Source organism: Ruditapes philippinarum, unplaced genomic scaffold (genome assembly GCF_026571515.1).
Source record: "Ruditapes philippinarum isolate M1 unplaced genomic scaffold, ASM2657151v2 ctg981_1_1_1_1, whole genome shotgun sequence".
NCBI classification, from domain to species: Eukaryota; Metazoa; Mollusca; class Bivalvia; order Venerida; family Veneridae; genus Ruditapes; species Ruditapes philippinarum.
In genome coordinates, this window is record NW_026855378.1 from 1 (window position 1) to 21,444 (window position 21,444).

General features: G+C 34.0%; 1 protein-coding gene across 1 annotated transcript; it reads left to right on the top strand.

Moving 5' to 3' along the window:
- Window positions 1-615: 615 nt before the first annotated feature.
- On the top strand, window positions 616-20,262 carry LOC132743108 (leucine-rich repeat and WD repeat-containing protein 1-like). Its single transcript, XM_060731620.1, has 7 exons — window positions 616-697; window positions 2,559-2,705; window positions 4,244-4,338; window positions 10,724-10,888; window positions 12,763-12,866; window positions 13,347-13,418; window positions 15,728-20,262. Exons 1-7 carry the CDS (start codon window positions 648-650, stop codon window positions 15,824-15,826), a joined length of 732 nt encoding a protein of 243 aa, XP_060587603.1. The 5' UTR covers window positions 616-647; the 3' UTR covers window positions 15,827-20,262.
- The last annotated feature ends 1,182 nt before the right edge of the window (window positions 20,263-21,444 follow it).

Here is a 21,444-nt window from a genome sequence, read left to right on the forward strand (position 1 = left end):
CTTTTTTTGCCTGAAATGATGCGCAGAGGGGCACCTGAGGTCTTCCTCTAACAGTAAAACTGGAAAGGCACCATATGACCTCTACTGCCTTGGTGTAACTTACAACTCAGTCTAAAAAAGAAAATCCAGTCAAGGCATGGCCCAGCTTCTTTTGTTATTTCTTTGTTACTTGAAAAATGTTGTAAGTAAATTCATCCAAATAAATGTTTGAAGATTTTATGAAAGTCCCTTCAACATTGACTTTCCAAAGTTCTTCTGTACTTTTGAATACTCTTTTTTTTTAGGCTAATCAGCACTTGTGCCATGTAATCAAACATGTTCATGACTCATACAATGCTGAAACCAAAGACCCCTGGGTTAAAACACAAACATAATGAGCAACTTCTCTGAAATAATAATTTGAGCACCATGGAATTCTCTCATTAATAAAGCTGTAAAGTTCTTGTATTACATTAAATACTTCTTTCTCCTACAGTATTTACAGTATCAAAGAAAATATAATGGCAATAATTACTGAGATTGGATTCCTGTTTTTGATTATATATGCAATGCCCAGTAATATGAACATATTTGCTAATGTATATACATGTTGCATAACTTAACCAAATGATACATTTTTAGGTGGATCTAAAGATGGCAAGATTATAATGTGGGAGATAGGAATGCCAGATTTTAAAGATTTTTCTATCAAATGGAAGTAAGTTTATGATGTTTTATAGAATTTCAAATTATTATTTTTAGCTCACCTGTGACAGGGTGAGATTTTGTGATCGCTTTTCGTCCTGTGTCCGTCCATTCATCTGTCGTCCGTAAACTTTAATTTTAAATGACATCTCCTCATAAACCACTAAGCCAATTTCACCCAAACTTCACACAGTGTTCCTTTGGTGGTCACCTTTAAAAATTGTTCAAAGAATTTAATTCCATGCAGAACTCTAGTTGCCACAACAACCAAAGGAAAAAACTTTAAATATCTTCTTTTGAAAAACCGAAAGAGCTAGGTCTTAGATATTTGGCATGAAACATCTTCTAGTGAGTGTCTGCCAAGTTTGTTCAAATAAAAGCCCTGGGGTCAAAATTGGCCCCATCCCAGGGGGTCATTGATTTTTCCTATATGCATATAGTAAAAACTTAAAAAAATCTTCTTTTAAAGAATCCAAATAGCTAGAGCTTAGATATTTAGCATGAACCATGTTCTAATGGATGTCTATCAAGTTTGTTCAAATAAGAGCCCTGGAGTCAAAATTTGGCCCTGCCTTGAGGGTCATTGATTTTCTTTATACATGTATGTGTATAGCAAGTACTTAAAACATCTTCTTTTAAAAAAACCCAAATAGATAGAGTTTAGATATTAAGCATGAAACATCTCCTAGTAAGTGCCTACAAAAGTTTGTTCAAATTAAAGCCCTGGGGTCAAAATTGGCCCCGCCCCGGGGGTCATAGATTTTCCTTATATGTGTATAGCAAAAACTTAAAAATCTTCTTTTAAAAAAACCCAAATAGCTAGAGTTTAGATATTAAGCATGAAACATCAAGTGAGTGTCTACAAAGTTTGTTCAAATAACAGACCTGGGGTCAAAATTGACCCTGCCCCAGGGGTGTCATTGTTTTTAACTAAATGTGTAATTATAGTAAAAACCTAAACCGAGTTTGTTTAAAAAAAAACCCTGGGGTGAAAATTGGACCTGGTTGGGGGGGGGGTTCATTGTTTTTCCCCATATGTGTGTAGTAAAAACTTAAAATCTTCTTTTAAAAAAAATCAAAGAGCTAAAGCTTAGATATTTAGCATGAAACATCTTCTACTGGGTGTTTACCCAGTTTGTTGGGGTTTAAATTGGCCCCGCCCCTGAGGGCACTATATACAGGTGAGCGACTTCAGGGCCATCATGGCCCTCTTGTTCATGCAAAGTATTTTCTTTTATGGCATCACCTTGTTGGATTTACTTATAAAGTGATAGCAAAACTTTATACTCACTTGGAAGGACTAACTGATAATGTGTTCTGATTTCCGTTCTGTACTGAACGATAATGCAATAACGCGAAATCTTTGATAAGATGGCTGTAATGACAAAAGGTACTTTGACACCATATATTGTAGCTATAGCAAGAATTTAACTGTAAATTTTAGTTTATGTATAATTTATTTTAGTTTGATTGTGTAGGAGACTAAAAACTTATTGACACATTCTAAAATGTGTTCCTGGAACCAAACAGTACTTAGGAATGAGTGTATTTTCTTGCTCATGGAAACAACAACTTGCCCCTGATGGGATTTGAACCTACATGGATAGTGATCCTTAGAGTACCAGTCCACTATGTTAACTACTCATCCTTGAGGCCACACCACTCTAATGAACCTACATGGATAGTGATCCTTAGAGTACCAGTCCACTATGTTAACTACTCATCCTTGAGGCCACACCACTCTAATTTTGACAAAGAAACATAACTTTCAATGCATAATTTTATGTATATTTATTTTCTGAAATTTGAGGGTTTTAGTTTCAACTGACTGCTATGTGGAAGTAGATAATGTAAATAAACATTGATATTTTCAGACAACGGGCTGTATTGACATTACCTAAGACAGATACAATATGTCTTGTTGTCAACTCAGAGCTGGAAGTCTTGATTGTTGGATGTGAGAATTCTTGTTATGGCTGGAAGCTGGAAAAACTGTACAAAAACGAGAAAAATCTAAATGTGTAAGTTGAACTTGACACAGTGAAAAGGGTTAACTGAAAGTGACAACCTGCATGTATAATTAGATCATTTCAACTTTGGTTGCAACTGAATTATTTCATAGTTCACAATATGACATTGTGGTAATGAATACAATACATATACACATTTTTGACAGTTGTGGATTTTCAATATTAATTAGTGATAAGTAGCAGTACTATTTGTATGGTTGATTGATTCTAACAGAAATATACTATTGTTATAGATCATATAATGTGCATAATGTCATTCTACTTTTTGTTTCCAAGTTAAAAGGGGCTTTTCTGCAGTAAAACACCACAAAAACCTGATTTACTTAGTCTAAACACTACACGAACCTGGCTTAATGTACCAAAAAAAAAAGTCATCAACAAATGAGGTACCCTTCAGACCCCTTGAAAAATGTCATGGCAGACATTTATGTTAAACAGTGCCTTCATGTATCGGACTGAAAACTCAGAATCTAAATAGCAAAAAAACTCAGTTCGTAGCCATGTATTCATACATAATCAGACTGTGGTCTATGGTGATTTGTTGCCACAAAACTAGATTTAAAGTAACATAACACCATAAGCAACTGACTTATTGTAACAAAACACAACAAAAAAAAAACTTAGTTACTCTAAAAGAAACACCACTAAAGCCTAATTTACTTTAACTGAATACAACAAAAAACATAAAAGTTTAATATTTAGAAGAAGCTTTTGTTTTATTGATAATTGTAGAACCTGAGAAGACCTATACTGAATGGGTGCAACTAATTAAACAAAACAAAGTGAAATAAGAAACAATATAAAATAGATTTCAAACGCACATTATGCCTCAAAAATCAATATTACTTTAATATTACTGTATTTCCTGATATTTTGATAATGAATTAACAGCATCTTAGATGTTAAACAAGTCAACTACAAAAAGTCATGTTGAATGTGCAATGATGTGTTATGAAGGTAGAAAAATGTAAACAAAGCAGTATTTTAACTTCCATACATAATACAAGCTCACTTTAATTATACCAATCTCCAAAGAGCAAAAGAAGCAAAGATAGTTCATCTATATGAGCAATGAGTAAATTGTTTTTGGAAAGTGTAATTAGATAACAAAAATAAAATAGTTTTGAAAAAATATAAATGATAGCATTGTGATGGCTTAATGGGCCTTTAAATTATATAAAATAAAATTAGCCGCGTCACTACAAAACAAACGTAATGGGTTTGCGACCAGCATGGATCCAGACCAGCCTGCGCATCTGTGCAGTCTGATCAGGATCTATGCTGTTTGCTATCAGTTTCTCTACTTGTTATAGAGTTTGTAAGTGAACAGCATGGATCCTGATCAGACTGCACAGATGCGCAGGCTGGTCTGGATCCATGCTGGTCGCAAACCCATTACGTTGGTTTTGTCGTGACACGGCTCAAATATATAACACTAGAATAGATAATAAATATGTGCCCAGGAAAATGGTGTCATACAAACATTGAAACAGTACATATTTTAATTGAATTCTTATTGAATATTCCAGGGTTCCAGATTTTGAGTTTGTACATCCCAAGTTGGATGATGATGATGAACCTGTTGTGATAGATGGACTAGCTTTACTCTCAAATAACTGTATAGGTAACTGCTTTTACCATTGATTATTCCTTTACCTAAAGGACTATAAGGTTTGCTCTCTGTAAGTCATGACAGAACAACTTAATTTGGTATAGACGGGGATAAATAAAAAAAGTTGAGAGCCACTGGTCCTGAAGGACAAGTAGCTTCTGAATTCTATGACTAGGTTAGATTTTTCTACTCATTCTGCTACAAATTCTCTCAAGTTCTTCTCATAAATATGAGAGAACATGTGAGATTTAAATCATTTTTGCACGGAAGGGCACCTGAGGTCTTCCTCCACCAGTAAAGCTGGAATGTCGCGATATGACCTATACTGTGTTGTTGTGACGTAAAACCAAAAACAAAACAAATCATTTTAATCCCTGGTCAAGGGGCATTTTAACAGGCAAACAAACAACAGATTCATTCCATTGTAATAGAATAATGAAGATTTAGCTGTTTACTGTGTAAAGCTATATTAATGCTGCAAAAATTATTTGAATTTTTAAAAAAAAGAATGCTTCAAAGTGTATAGCAGAATGATATTTTGTTTAAGAACATTTTTTGTGCATACAATAACCGTGTCTGTTAAATAATAGAGACTAATTTTTCTCTAGAATCAACCAAAAGATCATGGAAACAACATAATTTTACTGTTCAGATATTTTTTGAAAACAAAATTAATCAGATATAGCTTTATTCAGAGACAGAAATAAAGTTTGTATGATACTTCATTAGTGTTTTTCAATTCTTAATAAGATAAGATAAGATAAGATAAGTAAATTTTATTATAGTGACATTGTGTTATGTACATACATAATAACGATACATTTTTATTAGCTCGACTTTTCTATGAAAAGGGGAGCTATCCTACTCGCCCCGGCGTCGGCGTCACACCTTGGTTAAGTTTTTCGTACCACCCCACTTTATTTCAGAAGTATTACAAGTATGGCTTTGAAACTTACCATACTTGTTCACCATCATAACCTCCATCTACAGACAAGAGTACATAACTCTGTCAAGGTTTTTGACAGAATTATGGCCCTTTTTTTGACTTAGAAAGTGTATTGAGCTTGGTTAAGTTTTTTGTACCACCTCACTTTATTTCAAAACCATTGGAGGTATTGCTTTGAAACTGACCATACTTGTTTACCATCACGACCTTCATCAACAGACAAGAGGACATAACTCTGTCAAGGTTTTTGACAGAATTATGCCCCTTTTTGACTTAGAAAATACATTGAATATGGGTAAAATCCACTTATTGCCTTAACCCTTTGAGATATTGCTTTGAAACTTTTAATGCTATTTCACATCATTACCCCATCTGTACGCAAAAGAGAAGGTAACTCTGTCAAGGATTTGTTTTAAAAATTAAGGCCTTTTATCGACTTAGAATCTTGGTTAAGTTTTTAGTACCAGTCCACTTTTTGACTGAACTGTTTGAGATATTAATTTGAAAGTTGGAATACTTGTTTACAATCATGATTCCCAAACATGTCCAGGAGAAGGTAATTCTGTCAAAGATTTTATTTGAATTATGGCCCTTAACTGTCAATGTTTTGTATTATAGGCAAGCACTAAAAAACTTAAAAAATCTTAAAAAAATTCATTCCTATCCACTTGTTTCACTTTACCATAAATTATGTCATATAAACATTGCTGTAATATTCAAGGGTATCAAACAACTAGTTATTTTTCTCTTTTTGTACTTGAAATTATTCTCTCAAAGTGGGTTTAATACTATTAAATTTATTTAAGGCTCAACTCAGTTTTTTTTTCTTTCTTACCAGCCCTCTTTTGACTTAAACATTTCAAACTTTGCTGCAGTGTTCAAGGGTATCACACAATTCAGTAAAATAATTCTTCACTAAATATCTTAATGCTCATGGCCATTGTTCACTTTAAAAATACAGAGATTCTTGTATTGCCTTTTACTGCAAAAACTTTTTTTATTGGCAAGCAATAAAAAAGTCGAGCGCGCTGTCTTACGGACAGCTCTTGTTTTTACAACACCCGGCCACGTTGGGCCTACAAGTCACTTAATTATTTAATCATTTTCAAAAATATACAATTTATAACATAATTTAGATATTAACTAATTATATACATGCACGAACAAATAGTGATTTAAATGTTCTTGGACATAATAACATCTGCATTATAAGAGAAATAGGAAGTATACAAGTTTACTTTTTTCCAATTACTTTCGGTATCAAATCACATATATGATACATATACAGTTGTCATTCATGTACATATCATTAGAGCAAATACATTTACAACATTTTTATACCCCCGCACAACAAAGTTGTAAGGGGGGTATACTGGAATCAGCTTGTCCGTCCGTCCGGCTGTCCGGCTGCACTCACAGGAGAGTAATTATGTGGCTAGAGGGACAATAGGTAACTGTTCTTTCTCTTTGATGTCATTCATTCCGTAATGCTTTTATGTGGCTATTTTCTTTTGTGTGGCTAAAAAGAACAATAGAGTAGCCACATAATTACTCTCCTGTTAGAACTTCCGTCCGGCTGTCCGTCGGTTTTTTCTTGTCCGCCCAATAACTTAAGATTCCTTTGACCAACAGTCTTCATATTTGGCATTGAGGTTAGTCATGATTAGTAGATGACCCCTATTGATTTTGAGGTCACTAGGTCAAAGGTCAAGGTCACAGGGGCCTTGACTTCAAAAAGCTTGTCCGCCCAATAACTTAAGATTCCTTTGACCCACAGTCTTCATATTTGGCATGGAGGTTAGTCATGATTAGTAGATGACCCCTATTGATTTTGAGGTCAAAGGTCAAGGTCACAGGGGCCTTGACTTCAAAAAGCTTGTCCGCCCAATAACTTAAGATTCCTTTGACCCTTAGTCTTCATATTTGGCATGGAGGTTAGTCATGATTAGTAGATGACCCCTATTGATTTTGAGGTCACTAGGTCAAAGGTCAAGGTCACAGGGGCCTTGACTTCAAAAAGCTTGTCCGCCCAATAACTTAAGATTCCTTTGACCTACAGTCTTCATATCTGGCATGGAGGTTAGTCATGAGTAGTAGATGACCCCTATTGATTTTCAGGTCAAAGGTCAAGGTCACAGGGGCCCTGACTTCAAAAAGCTTGTCCGCCCAATAACTTAAGATTCCTTTGACCCATAGTCTTCATATTTGGCATTGAGGTTAGTCATGATTAGTAGATGACCCCTATCGATTTTGAGGTCACCATGTCAAAGGTCAAGGTCACAGGGGCCTTGACTTCAAAAAGCTTGTCCGCCCCAATAACTTAAGATTCTTTTGACCCACAGTCTTCATATTTGGCATGGAGGTTAGTCATGATTAGTAGATGACCCCTATTGATTTTGAGGTCAAAGGTCAAGGTCACAGGGGCCTTGACTTCAAAAAGCTTGTCCGCCCAATAACTTAAGATTCCTTTGACCTACAGTCTTCATATTTGGAATGGAGGTTAGTCATGCTTAGTAGATGACCCCTATTGATTTTGAGGTCACCAGGTCAAAGGTCAAGGTCACAGGGGCCTTGACTTCAAAAAGTTTGTCTGCCCAATAACTTTAGATTCCTTTGACCCACAGTCTTCATATTTGGCATGGATGTTGGTCATGACTATAAGGTAACCCCTATTGATTTTGAGGTCACTGGGTCAAAGGTCAAGGTCACAGGGACCTTGACAAAAAAAAAGCTTTTCTTCTCAATTGCTAGAGTATGTCCTGTCCGCAATGTATTGATTTTGACATTTTCACATTTGAAGCATGTAGAATACATAACTTAGCAATGCACTGGCTTAGTAACCTCAGATTTGGCAGGGAGGTTGTCCTTGAGCTCTAAATGGCCACTGTTGATTCTGACAAAGTGGTATGCGGGGGTATTCACGCCATGATAGTGGCAGTTCTAGTTTAATTAATTTCTGTACAGAGACATCCTTCTTCTGTTCATAGCTTCAACTAAAAATTTAGCCACATGCACATAATGATAATTGACAGCATATACTAACTTATTTACTTCAGACATATGTTCAAAATCAGGATTTCTATCTTTACATTTTGATAAAAGGTTCTGTCGTAAGTCATTATATTTAATGCAGTTTAAAAGAAAATGAGTCTCATCTTCTACAACATTAAACTGGACAAAAATGACAAAATCTTTCGTTTACATTTAAACTGACATATCTTCCTGTTTCTATCTTTAATGGAAGTATACCACATCGGAATTGGGCTAAATGAGACCGTTCAATCTTAGTTAATGACCAAAGCAAATACTTTTCAGTATTATAATGTTGTTTTAATTCAATATATGTTCTAAGTTTGGCAACATTTCTAACATTATTACACCAATCCATTTTATATTTAACAAACAATGCATCTTCAACATCTTTTAGATTTACAGGTAACTTGTTTTTCATAAGTAATGTGATATTTGAATTTGTTTGCAATATAGTCTTTACATCATAGCACCAATGTTTTTCCAAAACAATTGTAGTCATAGGAGAACATTTTTTTTGGAAGCCTATCGTCCGGCATATTTACAAGTCGATTCCAAAATCGTAAAATGTTAACCCAACGTCTATGTTGAGTGGAAATCCAACCCATATCACCATTTATTGCTAATAATGGTGCAAATTTATGCACACCCATAAAATATCTTATTGCTCTGTTTTGCGTCATATCTATTTTGTTTTAATATTTAAAACCCCATATTGAGGAACAGTAATCTGTTACAGGAACAACACATGAATAGGACATTTTAGTAAATGTTTTAAAGCCAACATCTTTATAATTATGTACTTTAGAAAAAATTGCACCAAGTGCTCGGCCACCAGATTTAGACAACAATTCGGCAGTTTGAGTAAAATCTAAGTGCTCATGTAAATTAACACCCAAATATTTATACATATCCGTAAACAATACAAAACAATCGCCTATTCTAAATTGAAAATTACTTCTATTTTTACCCTTATTTCTGAAATGCACAACCTTTGACTTTTCATTATTGATAATAAGTCGCCATTTCCGACACCATTCATGAACATAATCTAACATGTCTTGCATATCTTGTTCATTCTCAGACAACAATAAAATGTCATCAGCATAAAACAAACAACAAAGTATATCATTATTAAACTGTACACCCTTGTTAAGAGTCTTTAAACCTTCAGCTAGATCGTTTATGAAGTAAGCAAAGATTGTTGGCGATCCGCTGTCTCCTTGCTTCACGCCAGACAGAGTCGGGAACCAGTCAGTTAACATACCGTTTAACTTAACACAAGACGATGTATCCGTCAAAATGGCCTTAATCGAGTTATAAAATTTTCCATTTATACTATTAGACAAAAGTTTATACAAAAGAATATCCCTATTGACAAAGTCAAATGCCTTTTTTATATCAATAAAAGTTCCAAATGTATCAAGTTTACTTAAAAGTCTATTTCTAATAATAGTACATGAGGTATAAACATGGTCCTCACACGACCGTTTTGAACGAAATCCGTTCTGCTCATCAACAAGTAACTCTTGATCTTCTAAATGTTTCCATAGTCTATTATTTAACACAGCTGAATATAATTTGCTAACCACCGAGAGTAAACTTATTCCTCTGTAATTCAAGGGTATACGTTTATCTTTAGTAATATCTTTTGATATAGGGGCAATCATTGCTTTTCGCCATATACTTGGTATAATACCAGTATCAAAACACAAGCAAAAATGTGAATGGAGTACATCTATTATGATTGGTAAATTTAACACTTCACATGGAATTTTATCAATAATAAAGGGTCGAGCATCTGATTTTCCATAAAACGTTTTTCTCTGAGAACTTCCTCATAAAACTGGTTATAAAAATGATCACAATTTTCATTTACATTATATAGGTCTTCCCAAGACCATTTTTTAAACACAAATACACTATCGTGAATGATATCTTCGTTATCATCATGCACTTCAAGAGGTGTCGAAGGTTTCCGTTTCGGACCAAGATTTTTAATATGATCCCAGAATGCTCTAGGGTCATTTGTGCAAGTACTCTCAATGTCGATCGAAAGATTTCGTTTGTAGGCTCGTTCAGCGCGTCGTAACTGTTTATCGAACAGACGTCTTGTCTCGGTGAATTCACTTTGCAATAAGCAGGTCTCCTTGTCAAAATTGAGTTAGTTTAACAAATTTATTTTAGTTTGTGTTGGAAGCTATACGCTTATTGAAACACTCTCAAATCTGTTCCTGGAACCAACCAGTACTAAGCAATGAATGTAAAGTTTCTTGCTCAAGGAAACAACGGCTTGCCCCTGACAGGGTTTGAACCCACGCGGTCAGCAATCCTTAGATTACTAGTTCTATGTGTTAACCACTCGGCCACGCCGCCACTTGTTATATTTAAATAGTTTAAGCTATCATTCTATAATTTCAGTAACTAAGTGTGTGGACGAGAATAGATTATACCTTTGGGACCTTGAGCCCCATACAGATGGTGGATTTAAAGGACCTAAACCTTACAGAATTCTAGTCTCACCAATGGCAGAACTACAGTATATAAACACTGCTGTAGATTACCTGTATCTTCACACATGTAAAGGTTTGTATGTTAATATATACAGTAAACTCTGCTTATAAACTTTATATAAACTTAATTTAACCCCTTTTTTGAACTTAGAGAATTTATATACATGTATATTTAAATAAAACAAAAACTTTTGATTGCAAAGAGTTACCTCCCATTATATACTCTTCAAAAAGGATGCATGCGAAAGCGAAAGTAGAAAAAATGATGCTCGACAGTTTTAGATTTCTCAATTTGTTCTGTCCCGGTTACAACGAGACCCGGTTATAACGAGGAATCATGCGAAGTCCCGACGATCTTGTTGTATCCGGAGTGCACTGTATATGCAAAAAAAGCTGTCGGTTAGCTCAATAGGTAGAGTGCTGGGCTGTGAATCGGGCGATCCAAGTTCGATTCCCAAACAGTACAGGTCACTTTCATTGTGATTGATCATGAAATACTTCCTATGTTCATTTGCACTATACTTCTGCACTGGCATGCACAGAAATAATTAGTTCATTACAAAGGTGAAGGCAACTAAAACTGGTAAACTACTTGAGTCTGCCTAGGAACAATGTGGTGGCTGAACTGTTCTCTGATAAATTCAGTGTGGCTTACTGCCATAATCCGGAGTGAAAACTACAATTCTAACACTATCGGAATTTTTTCTATATAAACAGAGAAGGCCCGAAGCGTGCATTATTCTACAACAATGCACTCCCCATTCTTTTTATCTCCCTGTGTATTTTCACATTGAGGGCGCCATTTTGTTTGAAAAATCTGATAAATAAAAACAATTTTTTGTCGAATTTTGTTGTGAAAGAAAATGGTCTAACTAAGAAAATGAATCCAAACACCAATATCTTTAATTCAGTTGTTAACGCTGTACAGACGTTTAAAGTGTTGTTTACGTGACGTCACAATGTAGCGCCAAACATCACAAGCAAAACAATCAAATCAAGTACTCAATTTTAATGAGTTTTAAATTTATTTCACTTTTAATGATTTGTATTTCGCTGTGAAATGAAATAAACAAACAAAGTTTTATCAACGTTTTCAAAATTCGTTATTCAGAAAATGTTTCTACACACAGTAGATTTAACGACAGTTTTGTTTCAACCCACTGGAACAGCCTTTATTTAACCACCCAAAATAAAGTCCAACTTGATAATGATAATTTTATTTTTTCTTGACGTGTTAGAATGGAAATAGATATTAATTATTTGTGCATTATTGTATAATAATGCACGTTTTTCGTTCAAATGCTTTGTAATTAATCACGAAGGCCTATTGGCCTTCGTGATTATATTACTACGCATTTGAACTCAAACCGTGCATTATTCTACAACAATGCACTCAGAATTGATATCTATTTCCTAATCACCAACCAAGATACATGCATAATCATCATGTAGTATATTTGTAATTACTGAGGGTAAGGGTTAAATGCTAAAGATACCAATGAATTGATGAACCTTCCCATAAATACAAGGGGCATGCATTTATTTGTCTTGCATCTTACATTTTATCTAACACTATTGTCATAAGATTTTGTGTGAATTTACAGCTTCTTTTATTAACAGATTTGTCGATCCATAGCATCATTTGAAATACTGTTAAAATTGGTTGTATTTTCAGCCTATAGATTTAAATATCTCTGTTGACCTTTGGCAAAATAGGTTGTTTTCGTTGGCATATCTGTTGCCTCAGATGAAAATGAAAACCTTTTGTAACAATGGCGAAATGGTGTCATTCAAATCATGTGACCCATCTTGCACTCCATGGTTATAAAATGACATTTTCTAGGACTGTGCAAAACAATCATCATTCTGTTTTACAATGTTAGCATATTATTATTTGTTGCCCTGTCAGTGATATCAAAATTATTTATATTATTTCCCTATTTTCAGATATTCTTAGTGTGGGTGATGACAAAGGAAACATCTACATGTATAACTTAAAGTCAGTTGTCAGCAAGAAGAAAAATTGTGATGAGGTGTTACTGCCCTCCCTTGTTAGTAAAGTTTTCAAGTATTTCTACTTTGATCATCTTGATCTACTTATGTTTATGCTCATGTGTGATAAGAGACTTATTTTGTTTGCTTAAGAGTTTAGTCTGCCCATTACGCTCAATAGAGAGATATTGGTTTAGTTATCCAAGGGTTGCTGGTTCAATCTTGAGCAAGGAGAAATTTCTCTGTGACAACTCAGAACTGATATCCAACATTGATCAAGTCTAATGGCCACTTGTCTCTCACTGCTGAATGAGAAATCATGTTGGATTCGGACTGGTAAAGATTAACAAAACTAGGCATAGATTTTAGCAGCTGCATGTGGCATATTAAGTGAAAACCTGGTTTTGGGACAATTTCTTGTCACTTGTTATTATTAGATAAATCATTCAGCTGTAGATTCAAATTTGATCAGTTTGCATGTTACTTATACAAAATTTAATAATGTTCATAATGATTTATGATGCATATTTAAATTTCAGACATTAGAGTACCCAGACTTGAATATTGATACAAACTATGAAGAAAGTATGAAAGATGTTACAGAGAAAAAGGTTAGTCAAGAATAGGTAGAAATTAGTATCTGTATTACTTTTACTAAAAGGGGCCTACTTTGCTGAGTGGTCAAATTGGCTGACTTCAAATCACTTGCCCCTCAATGCTGTGGGCCAGAATCCCGCCATTGACTTTGGATTCTTTCATGAGGGGAAGATATCCAGCTAGCTTTTAGAAGGTTGGTGGTTGTACTCACCTGAATTATCATTCACCAGGAGTATGGCCCTACCTGTGTTTGTGTGACTTATAGCCAAAACAGAAATAAAAAGTAATGAAGAACTACTGGAACCATGACCTTTGTAACAGAAGCCCATTTAGGTGTTCATATAAGGCCACTCTTAAAAAATTATCTGTTTGCTATTGCCGGCCGACCCACCGAAAATGCCCCGACTCAAAAGTTTTTTTCAGCTTAAAAAAATCAGATTTTTTTTTATTTCCGCCAAATCAGCCAGGGCATTCGACCTAAAAAATTCCCTCGAAAACAATAATAAAATCGGAGGAAAATCACACATTTAATATGTCAAGTAACGAGTGATCATTCATGAGGGCATTCTGTGCATTACTATTTAAAGTATTTACATAAATAGCGACCAACCAGGGAAGGATATTTTCCTTACGTCACGCAGTACTGCATGCGCGCGGCAATTAAGTTGAATTAACTAATAATAGAACGTATCAAAACGGGATTAAAAATAATGTTTGTTCAATTAATGAATATTTGTAAAGCATTTATATGGTCACTAGTTTACCATGTGGTAATTTTAATGTGCTTTGGAGTACATGTTCGTTTGTTGATGACTGCTGACACAGATTAAATACTTAGCCCATGCAATGAAACATTTCTGGTAGCAGCGGGGATAATGTCATAAAATTGACCGAAAAAATAAATTTTTGGAAGCTGTGGTCCTTTCATATGCATTGTTGCTTTGATAGCAGACACAAGTATTGCACAATATCTTCAAGATCGTAAAAATGTAAATAAAATATCACAATCAAAATCACAAATATACATACGTCTAATTAAACTCCATGTCAAAATGAACTTCCGATTAATAATATGTCAATAATATTGACACAATAAATATCCAAAATTTTTTTTTTACTTGAGCAATAATTAAACATGTGTAATCATTCCTTGACAAAAAGAAATGACAGTCTTTTTCTGATATATAAAACTGAGGTGGAAGTCAATTGAGTGTCTGCACTTCTTTGATGATTCGGCAACAACTACAGGTGTGTAAACATCAAAGATTCACAGATTCTTCAGAAGAGCCGACCAGTCATTTGTCAGAGGTCATTTCGTGTGTAAATTTTGTATTTATTATTTAACAATGGAAACATTATATTCCTTTTATTTATGGATGCTACTTTTTGCGCGAGTGTTTTTGTGTCTTTTAGCGCTATGGAATTTCAACAATCGGCGATAATTTTCGGTAACTAACAATGAAATATTTTAACATTTTTAAAACAGGGGTGCAAATATCCGCCATTCAGAAATTATAGGAGACAAATCTTGCGTGTGTTATTTTTTACAGACGTGTAATAAATTGAGTAATGATCACCCGATAGAACGATATGTCCTGGTGATCCACTATAATTTTTCCAGTTCGTACGGGAATATTTACGCAGGAGAAGTTTATCACATCGGTAATTTGACCATGCTTGAATTTATGTCCACATAGTCATTTTTTTTATTTCATGTTATGATTACTAGTGAACATGTTTTTTTATTGTTTTTGACAGTCTTTTACATGTAAGTTTTGCCGTCGCCGATGATGATAGTGTACGTAGTCCAAATTTCCACAATCTGCTACAACGTACTAAGCGTATTAACTTACGTTCAGTAAAAATCATATAAAAAAAAAAAAAAAAAAAAAAGCCTACCTACCGACCCACTCCTTATAACTCTGGGTCGGCAATAGCAAACATATATATTATTAAGGATGGCCTAACTTTTAGTTTGTCCCGCATGTCTTATGTCAGACTGAAAATGCGGTATGGTCTGAAGTCTTCCAACTGATACAAGATGTTTTTATTAAATTTATGAGTACATGATTTTGACACTAAAGAAAAGTATGCATATTCAGCTATGTCGAATCTATGTCTTCTTTACATATTGATGAAAGATCTAGATAAGTCAGCTGAATGTTTAAATTTATTCTGAAACAATTTTCGTATGTGTACAGGTATCTTCTATTGCTTAAAAGTTTGATTGCTAAATTGTGTTTCAGGAAGTCAACACGAATCTTGGGAACTAAGATTGTTAAATTTTATTGTATCAATAGTTACAGCTAGAGTTTTTTTTCAGGATGTGGTCATTAATTGTTTAGGACAAAGTTCTGATGGAGAATATATGGTGTGTGGAACGGACAATAACCTTTTGTGTATATGGCAAGCATGCTCCTAATGAGTGTGCATGTGAACATAGAACAGTTCAATAACTTACTGAATTTGCAATATTAGCCTTTGGTTATACAATACAGTGAAGCCTTTGAATTTGCAAAGCAGGCAAGCCAGTTCATTTGTATTATAGTAAGCAATCCTATAGAATTTGTAATGCAGTTCAGCCAAAGAACTTGCCACATGGTTCAACCTATGGATATGCAACACTTTTATTTATTAGGAGAGGGCATATAGATTTTTGCTTGTTTGTCTGTCAAGCTGTTCATCTGTAGACCAATAAAACAGTGGAATGGAGGGCAATCCTCGTCCGATTGATACATTTCTAGTTAACTTTGTATTATATAAGTAACATAATTCAACACTTAGATTTGCAACGCTGTCTAAATATTTTGTATATACAATCCTGTCTAGCCCTGAAATATGCAACATTGTCCAGTAATGCAGTGCTGTGATTGAATGCAATATGTTTAACATATTGAATATGCAATACAGTTTGGTGCTTGATTTTGCAACACAACATAGCCATAAAATTAGCAATGCAATTGTGATTATAGTCCATCCATTGGATATGCAGCACTGTCTGACTGAGGTATGCAAATATTTTCCAGTCATTGAGTAAACATTACAGTTAAACCAATGAATTTGAAACAGTCAATGCCATTTCAATTAAAAATGTGTAATTATCAAATTATTTACATATTCTCTCCGTTGAGTTTGCAAATGTTCAACCTTGTTCTTATCTTTTGACTAATGGTTTTGGCAATTATCAAAATGATGTTGATATTGTTGATGTGACTCAGGTAAACAATTAATAAAAAGAGCTTGTTATTGTCTTATATAATAAATAGATTTATTTTGTAAGAATTTTAGCTCATTTTGAGCATTTCAAAGTTGTGCTTATGCAACAGACATTCCACCATTGATCAATTATCTATATGTGCCGCGTCACGACAAAACCAACATAGTGCGTTTGCGACCAGCATGGATCCAGACCAGCCTGCGCATCCGAGCAGTCTGATCAGGATCCATGCTGTCCGCTTACAAACCATATAACAAGTAGAGAAACTGATAGCCAACAGCATGTATCCTGATCAGACTGCGCGAATGCTTTCTGGATCGATGCTGGTCGCAAATTATTTTAATTTGCTTATTTGTGTGTATTCTTTTAAGCAATTTGTTTTTATAGAAACACTGTTTTTATGTTTTATTTAAAAACCATTATTTGTAATTTACTTATGAGCACCATTTGAGGGTGTTTTTTTTATTACATTTAAGTTAGATTGTTATCATGTTGTATGATTCTATAGTTTTGTTTCTTTTTTTTCCCTCATAATGATTTTTATGTATTGATAATATCATGCTGTTTACATTTTTATTCCTTGATTTGTTGTCATTGAGCAAAAGTATTATAACTGCATAGTAAGTAATGAGACAGTTAAAAAAGTTTAGCTTTAGCACTGAGAGAATCATAGCTATAGGGTTGACCGTAAAACTGTTGTAAGTCCTTCTTTATTTCATGTGAGTTACTGCAGTCTTGTGGTCAACCTCGAGGTATATAACAAATTCCACAAGGTATGCAATGTTTGTTAACATTTGTTAAATAAACCATAATTTTCAATTTTGAATATCTTTGAAGGCTCATTAAAAAAAAGATATTCATAATTGAAAAAATATGTATACATCATTTAATGAAAAGATTTTCAAGCATTGCATAGTTTGATATGCAACAATTTTTATTGTGTTTTAAACTATTTCATGATTTTACCTTGTATAATGAATAAGTTGTTTTTTTTTTAAATGTTTTGTGACAAGATGTAAAATTTAGTCATTGTATATACGATTTTTTTCTCTCATTTTGTTTTAAAAGTATGCATTTTTATGTAGAAATGTTCTTATTTTTTTTAAGTTCAATGTCTGGGGCGGGAAATATGCTTGTTACATTCATATTAAATGGAATTGTTAATGTAGCCTTACCATATCCTTTGACATTGTATTTGATGATTTTTTATATTTCTTAGCTAACCATCATGATTTTTTTTTTATCAAAGGTCAATGTCTAAGCGGTCAAAAAGGTTAAAATTGATAAGTAATACATGTATTTCTTTTGTATCCCATCAATTCCTAGTTGGTTAAAATAATCTAGGCATAAGTATCAACCACCAAAATAAAATGTGTTACATGCATGACCTAGAACCATGATAAAAACATGGAGGTGTCACATAACAATGGTAAAATTGGTTGTATTTTCATTTTTTTCACTTAAAACTCATTTCTGATATTACTTAAATATAATTGTCATTCAGTCATGTTTATTCTTGCATACCAGACAGTGTTATCTGCTGTTTACACTGGTGCTAGAAAAACCTGTCTTACTTCCTGTGTAAGTAACCGCCTCTGTGGTCGAGGTGTTAGAGTCGATGACTTCTAATCCAGTCACCTCTCTGGCGTGGGTTCGATCCCCGGGAGATGCTTTGGTAGTTTAGCGCGGAGGAAGGTTGTCTAGTACTGGTGTAACTCTCCAGGAACGATGGTTAGGAAACTGCCCGCCTATATGACTGAAATTCTGTTGGAAAAAGGCGTAAAATGAAGCAAACAAACAAACAAATACTTCCTGTGTAAGACAGGTTGCGTGCTCTTAATGATTTCATTCATGTGAACCTTTTGAATGAATTGCCATTTAAAGGCATTTTAGGGAGATGTCATTTTGTCATTAAACAGGAAGTTGAAAATTCATATGCTACTATAAGAAAAAAGTTCTACCACATGTTAACATTAGTTTTCGTAATTTCTTTTCGAATTATGATTGATATGTTATAAAAAAAAATCATACATCAGCTGTCATCACAGACTGGAATATCTGACTCATGGAAACTGTTTAGTGGAAACGACAGAGTCTTGTTACCACCATAAACAGTAACCCTCGAGCTAGAAATTCCTCTCTGTACCTGCAGCTGGTGTAATATCCTTAATATTATAACATAATTCATGTAATTGGTATTTTTGTTTTGTTGTAAACATTTGATGTAATGAATAATGTGTCATTTTGTACATGAAATCATGTTTATACTTAAGATAATGAGATGATTTTTGGGGTATTGAAAGATCATAACTGGATAATTTAGTGTACTTATGTGTTCAAAAAATATATAGTGTTCATTTTTAGCTCGATTTTTTTCTCCAAGATAAATTTCGAGCCTTTGCTACTGTCGTGTTGTTGTCGCTGATGTTGTTTGCCTTCCAGTAACTTCAACATTGTCATTATTTTTTTTTATTACTGAATGAATTGTCTTCATTCTTTGACTCAACAACCCTTTTGACAAGACCTTCAAGTAGATCATAATGAAGTTGACCTTGACTCATAAATGACCTAGACCTTCAAGGTCAAATATTCAAAGTTTGCTTAATTTTTGCTAAAATTGGCTAAAAGTTTGTTACTTATGAATGGATTGTCTCCATACTTTGATATTTAAGTAGTATAGTATTCAAACTTTTCAATTTCGGGTACTACGTTAAAGAGAAATACTGGGACAAATTTTGTAAAAACGAATATTCGAACATGAAAAACGAATATTCGAACAGTGAATTCCTTACTTGATTTATTTACAGTTTTGTTTAACAACTTCAGAATGACAAAACTGACATGTTCAATTATTCTGATATGACATAGACTTTTATTTGACGTTAAGGTCAAATAATTGAAATGTTCTTTATTTGTCATAACTTTGTATTTTATTAATGGATTTGATTCATACTTAGACAAAAGAGCACATATGACAAGACGGACATGTTGAATTATTCTGATTTTGCCTTGACCTTTAATTGACCTTGACCATCAAGCAAAAAAATGAGCTATTTTGACAAAACTGACTTGATGTCTTATTCAAATGTTAACTTGACCTTTTAACTACATTGATCATTAAAGCTACATGCCTCCAGATGAGCACAAATGTTTCTATAATATCAAATTTGGGGAAAATATATTTAGAGGTTTGGAAAAGTAAAAAGATTTAAGATTCAGGAAAAAATTACATGTGATGTGTGATTAATGACTGATTGTTCAGTATTTATAATTTATAACTGTATTTCTACTGCGTTAGTAAGGGTTATCTCTGCATATTTTCACCCATTTTGGTAGTAACGTGGGTTGGAAGTGTCATTTATTATGTGTAAATTGCTTTCTTTTGGTTACTTCACAATATTACACTTTTTAATACATTTTCAAAATTGTCATGAAAATTGGCATGAAACTGGAGGCGTGCTGCTGTAAAGTCAAATATGAAAAATGAATTTTATTTTTGACAAGAAAATTGTGTATTCTAGGAGTACTGTTTGCTATAATATTTTTCTCTCTTGGAAATAAGAAAAGTCAAGCTCGGCTTCCGCTAGGCTGTGGCTCTTTTGTATAATTTGGAATGAAATAAAAAATGTGAGTCCATGCCATTTGCTTTAGTTTTAAGTTATTCCTGAAATATCTGTCTGGGGACAAAAGTAATGAAAATCTAATCATCAAATGTCTAAGGTGGTTCAGTCCAAAATTCTAGATGTTTAGTCCTATTTTTACAATACTACAAAAATATATCCAGCCAACATTATTGAGTCGCCTACTACTGAGTAGTGGTGGCATACTGGAATCACTTCTCCGTCGTCTGTCTGTCAGCACTATAGAATAGAGATAGGGGGCAAAGTAAACAGAACAAAAGAGAACAATAGAGTTTATTCCGTAACAATAGAGAAAGGGACCAATGGTCCTCTATTATACAAAATAAAATAACAGTAGAAATGGCCTTTTATCACAATTCAGTCATATGTCTGTCTGCACGTACGTACGTCGCTCATAAAACTCGCCCAGACTACTCAGAAACTACAAGTGCAATTTCATCCAAACCTACAGGAATGGTCAGTGCCAGTTTTAGTAGGGCATATCATCGGCATTTTCCTGTTTAAACATTTTTGTCAGAGTTTTAATTTTAAAGTTAGATTAGTATATATTTATGTCTCCCAAAACTTTTGTGAGATATTGTTTATGCCTTCGCCGTCTGTGTGTCCACATTAAGCTTGTCAGGCATTTACGGGTCGAGAGTACTAGAGTGAAGAGTACCGTCCCTAGTTGTTCACATTTTGCTTTGCTTCACAAAATGGCTAGAGCTAAAAATAGAAAATCTTCTCCGATTTTCACAGGTTAAACTGCTTGTAGGATTTAACCAAACATCACAGGATTGATCAGTACTATCCCTAGTTGTGCATATTGCCGGCATGTTCTGCTTCGCTGCACAAATGGTCACCAGAGATGTAAATAGAAAAATCTTGTCCGGCTTTCACAGATCAAGCTGCTGGTGAAATTTCAATGAAAACTTCACAGGAGTGATCAGTACCATCCCTAGATGTGCATATCATTGGCATGTTCTGCGTCGCTGTACAAAATGGCTGCTAGCAATATCTGACAAGGCAGGAAAGTGAACTAACAAAACTGCTGATGAGCGTGACATGCTTATCAGCAAGTATGTGAATGCTGATGTGTCCACTGGCTAGTTTTCCCCTAATTGCTCACAGCCGCAGACAAATACCGTTTTTGGGTAGATGTAGTGAAAAGGTAACCAGCAATGTTTTTAATACAATAATATA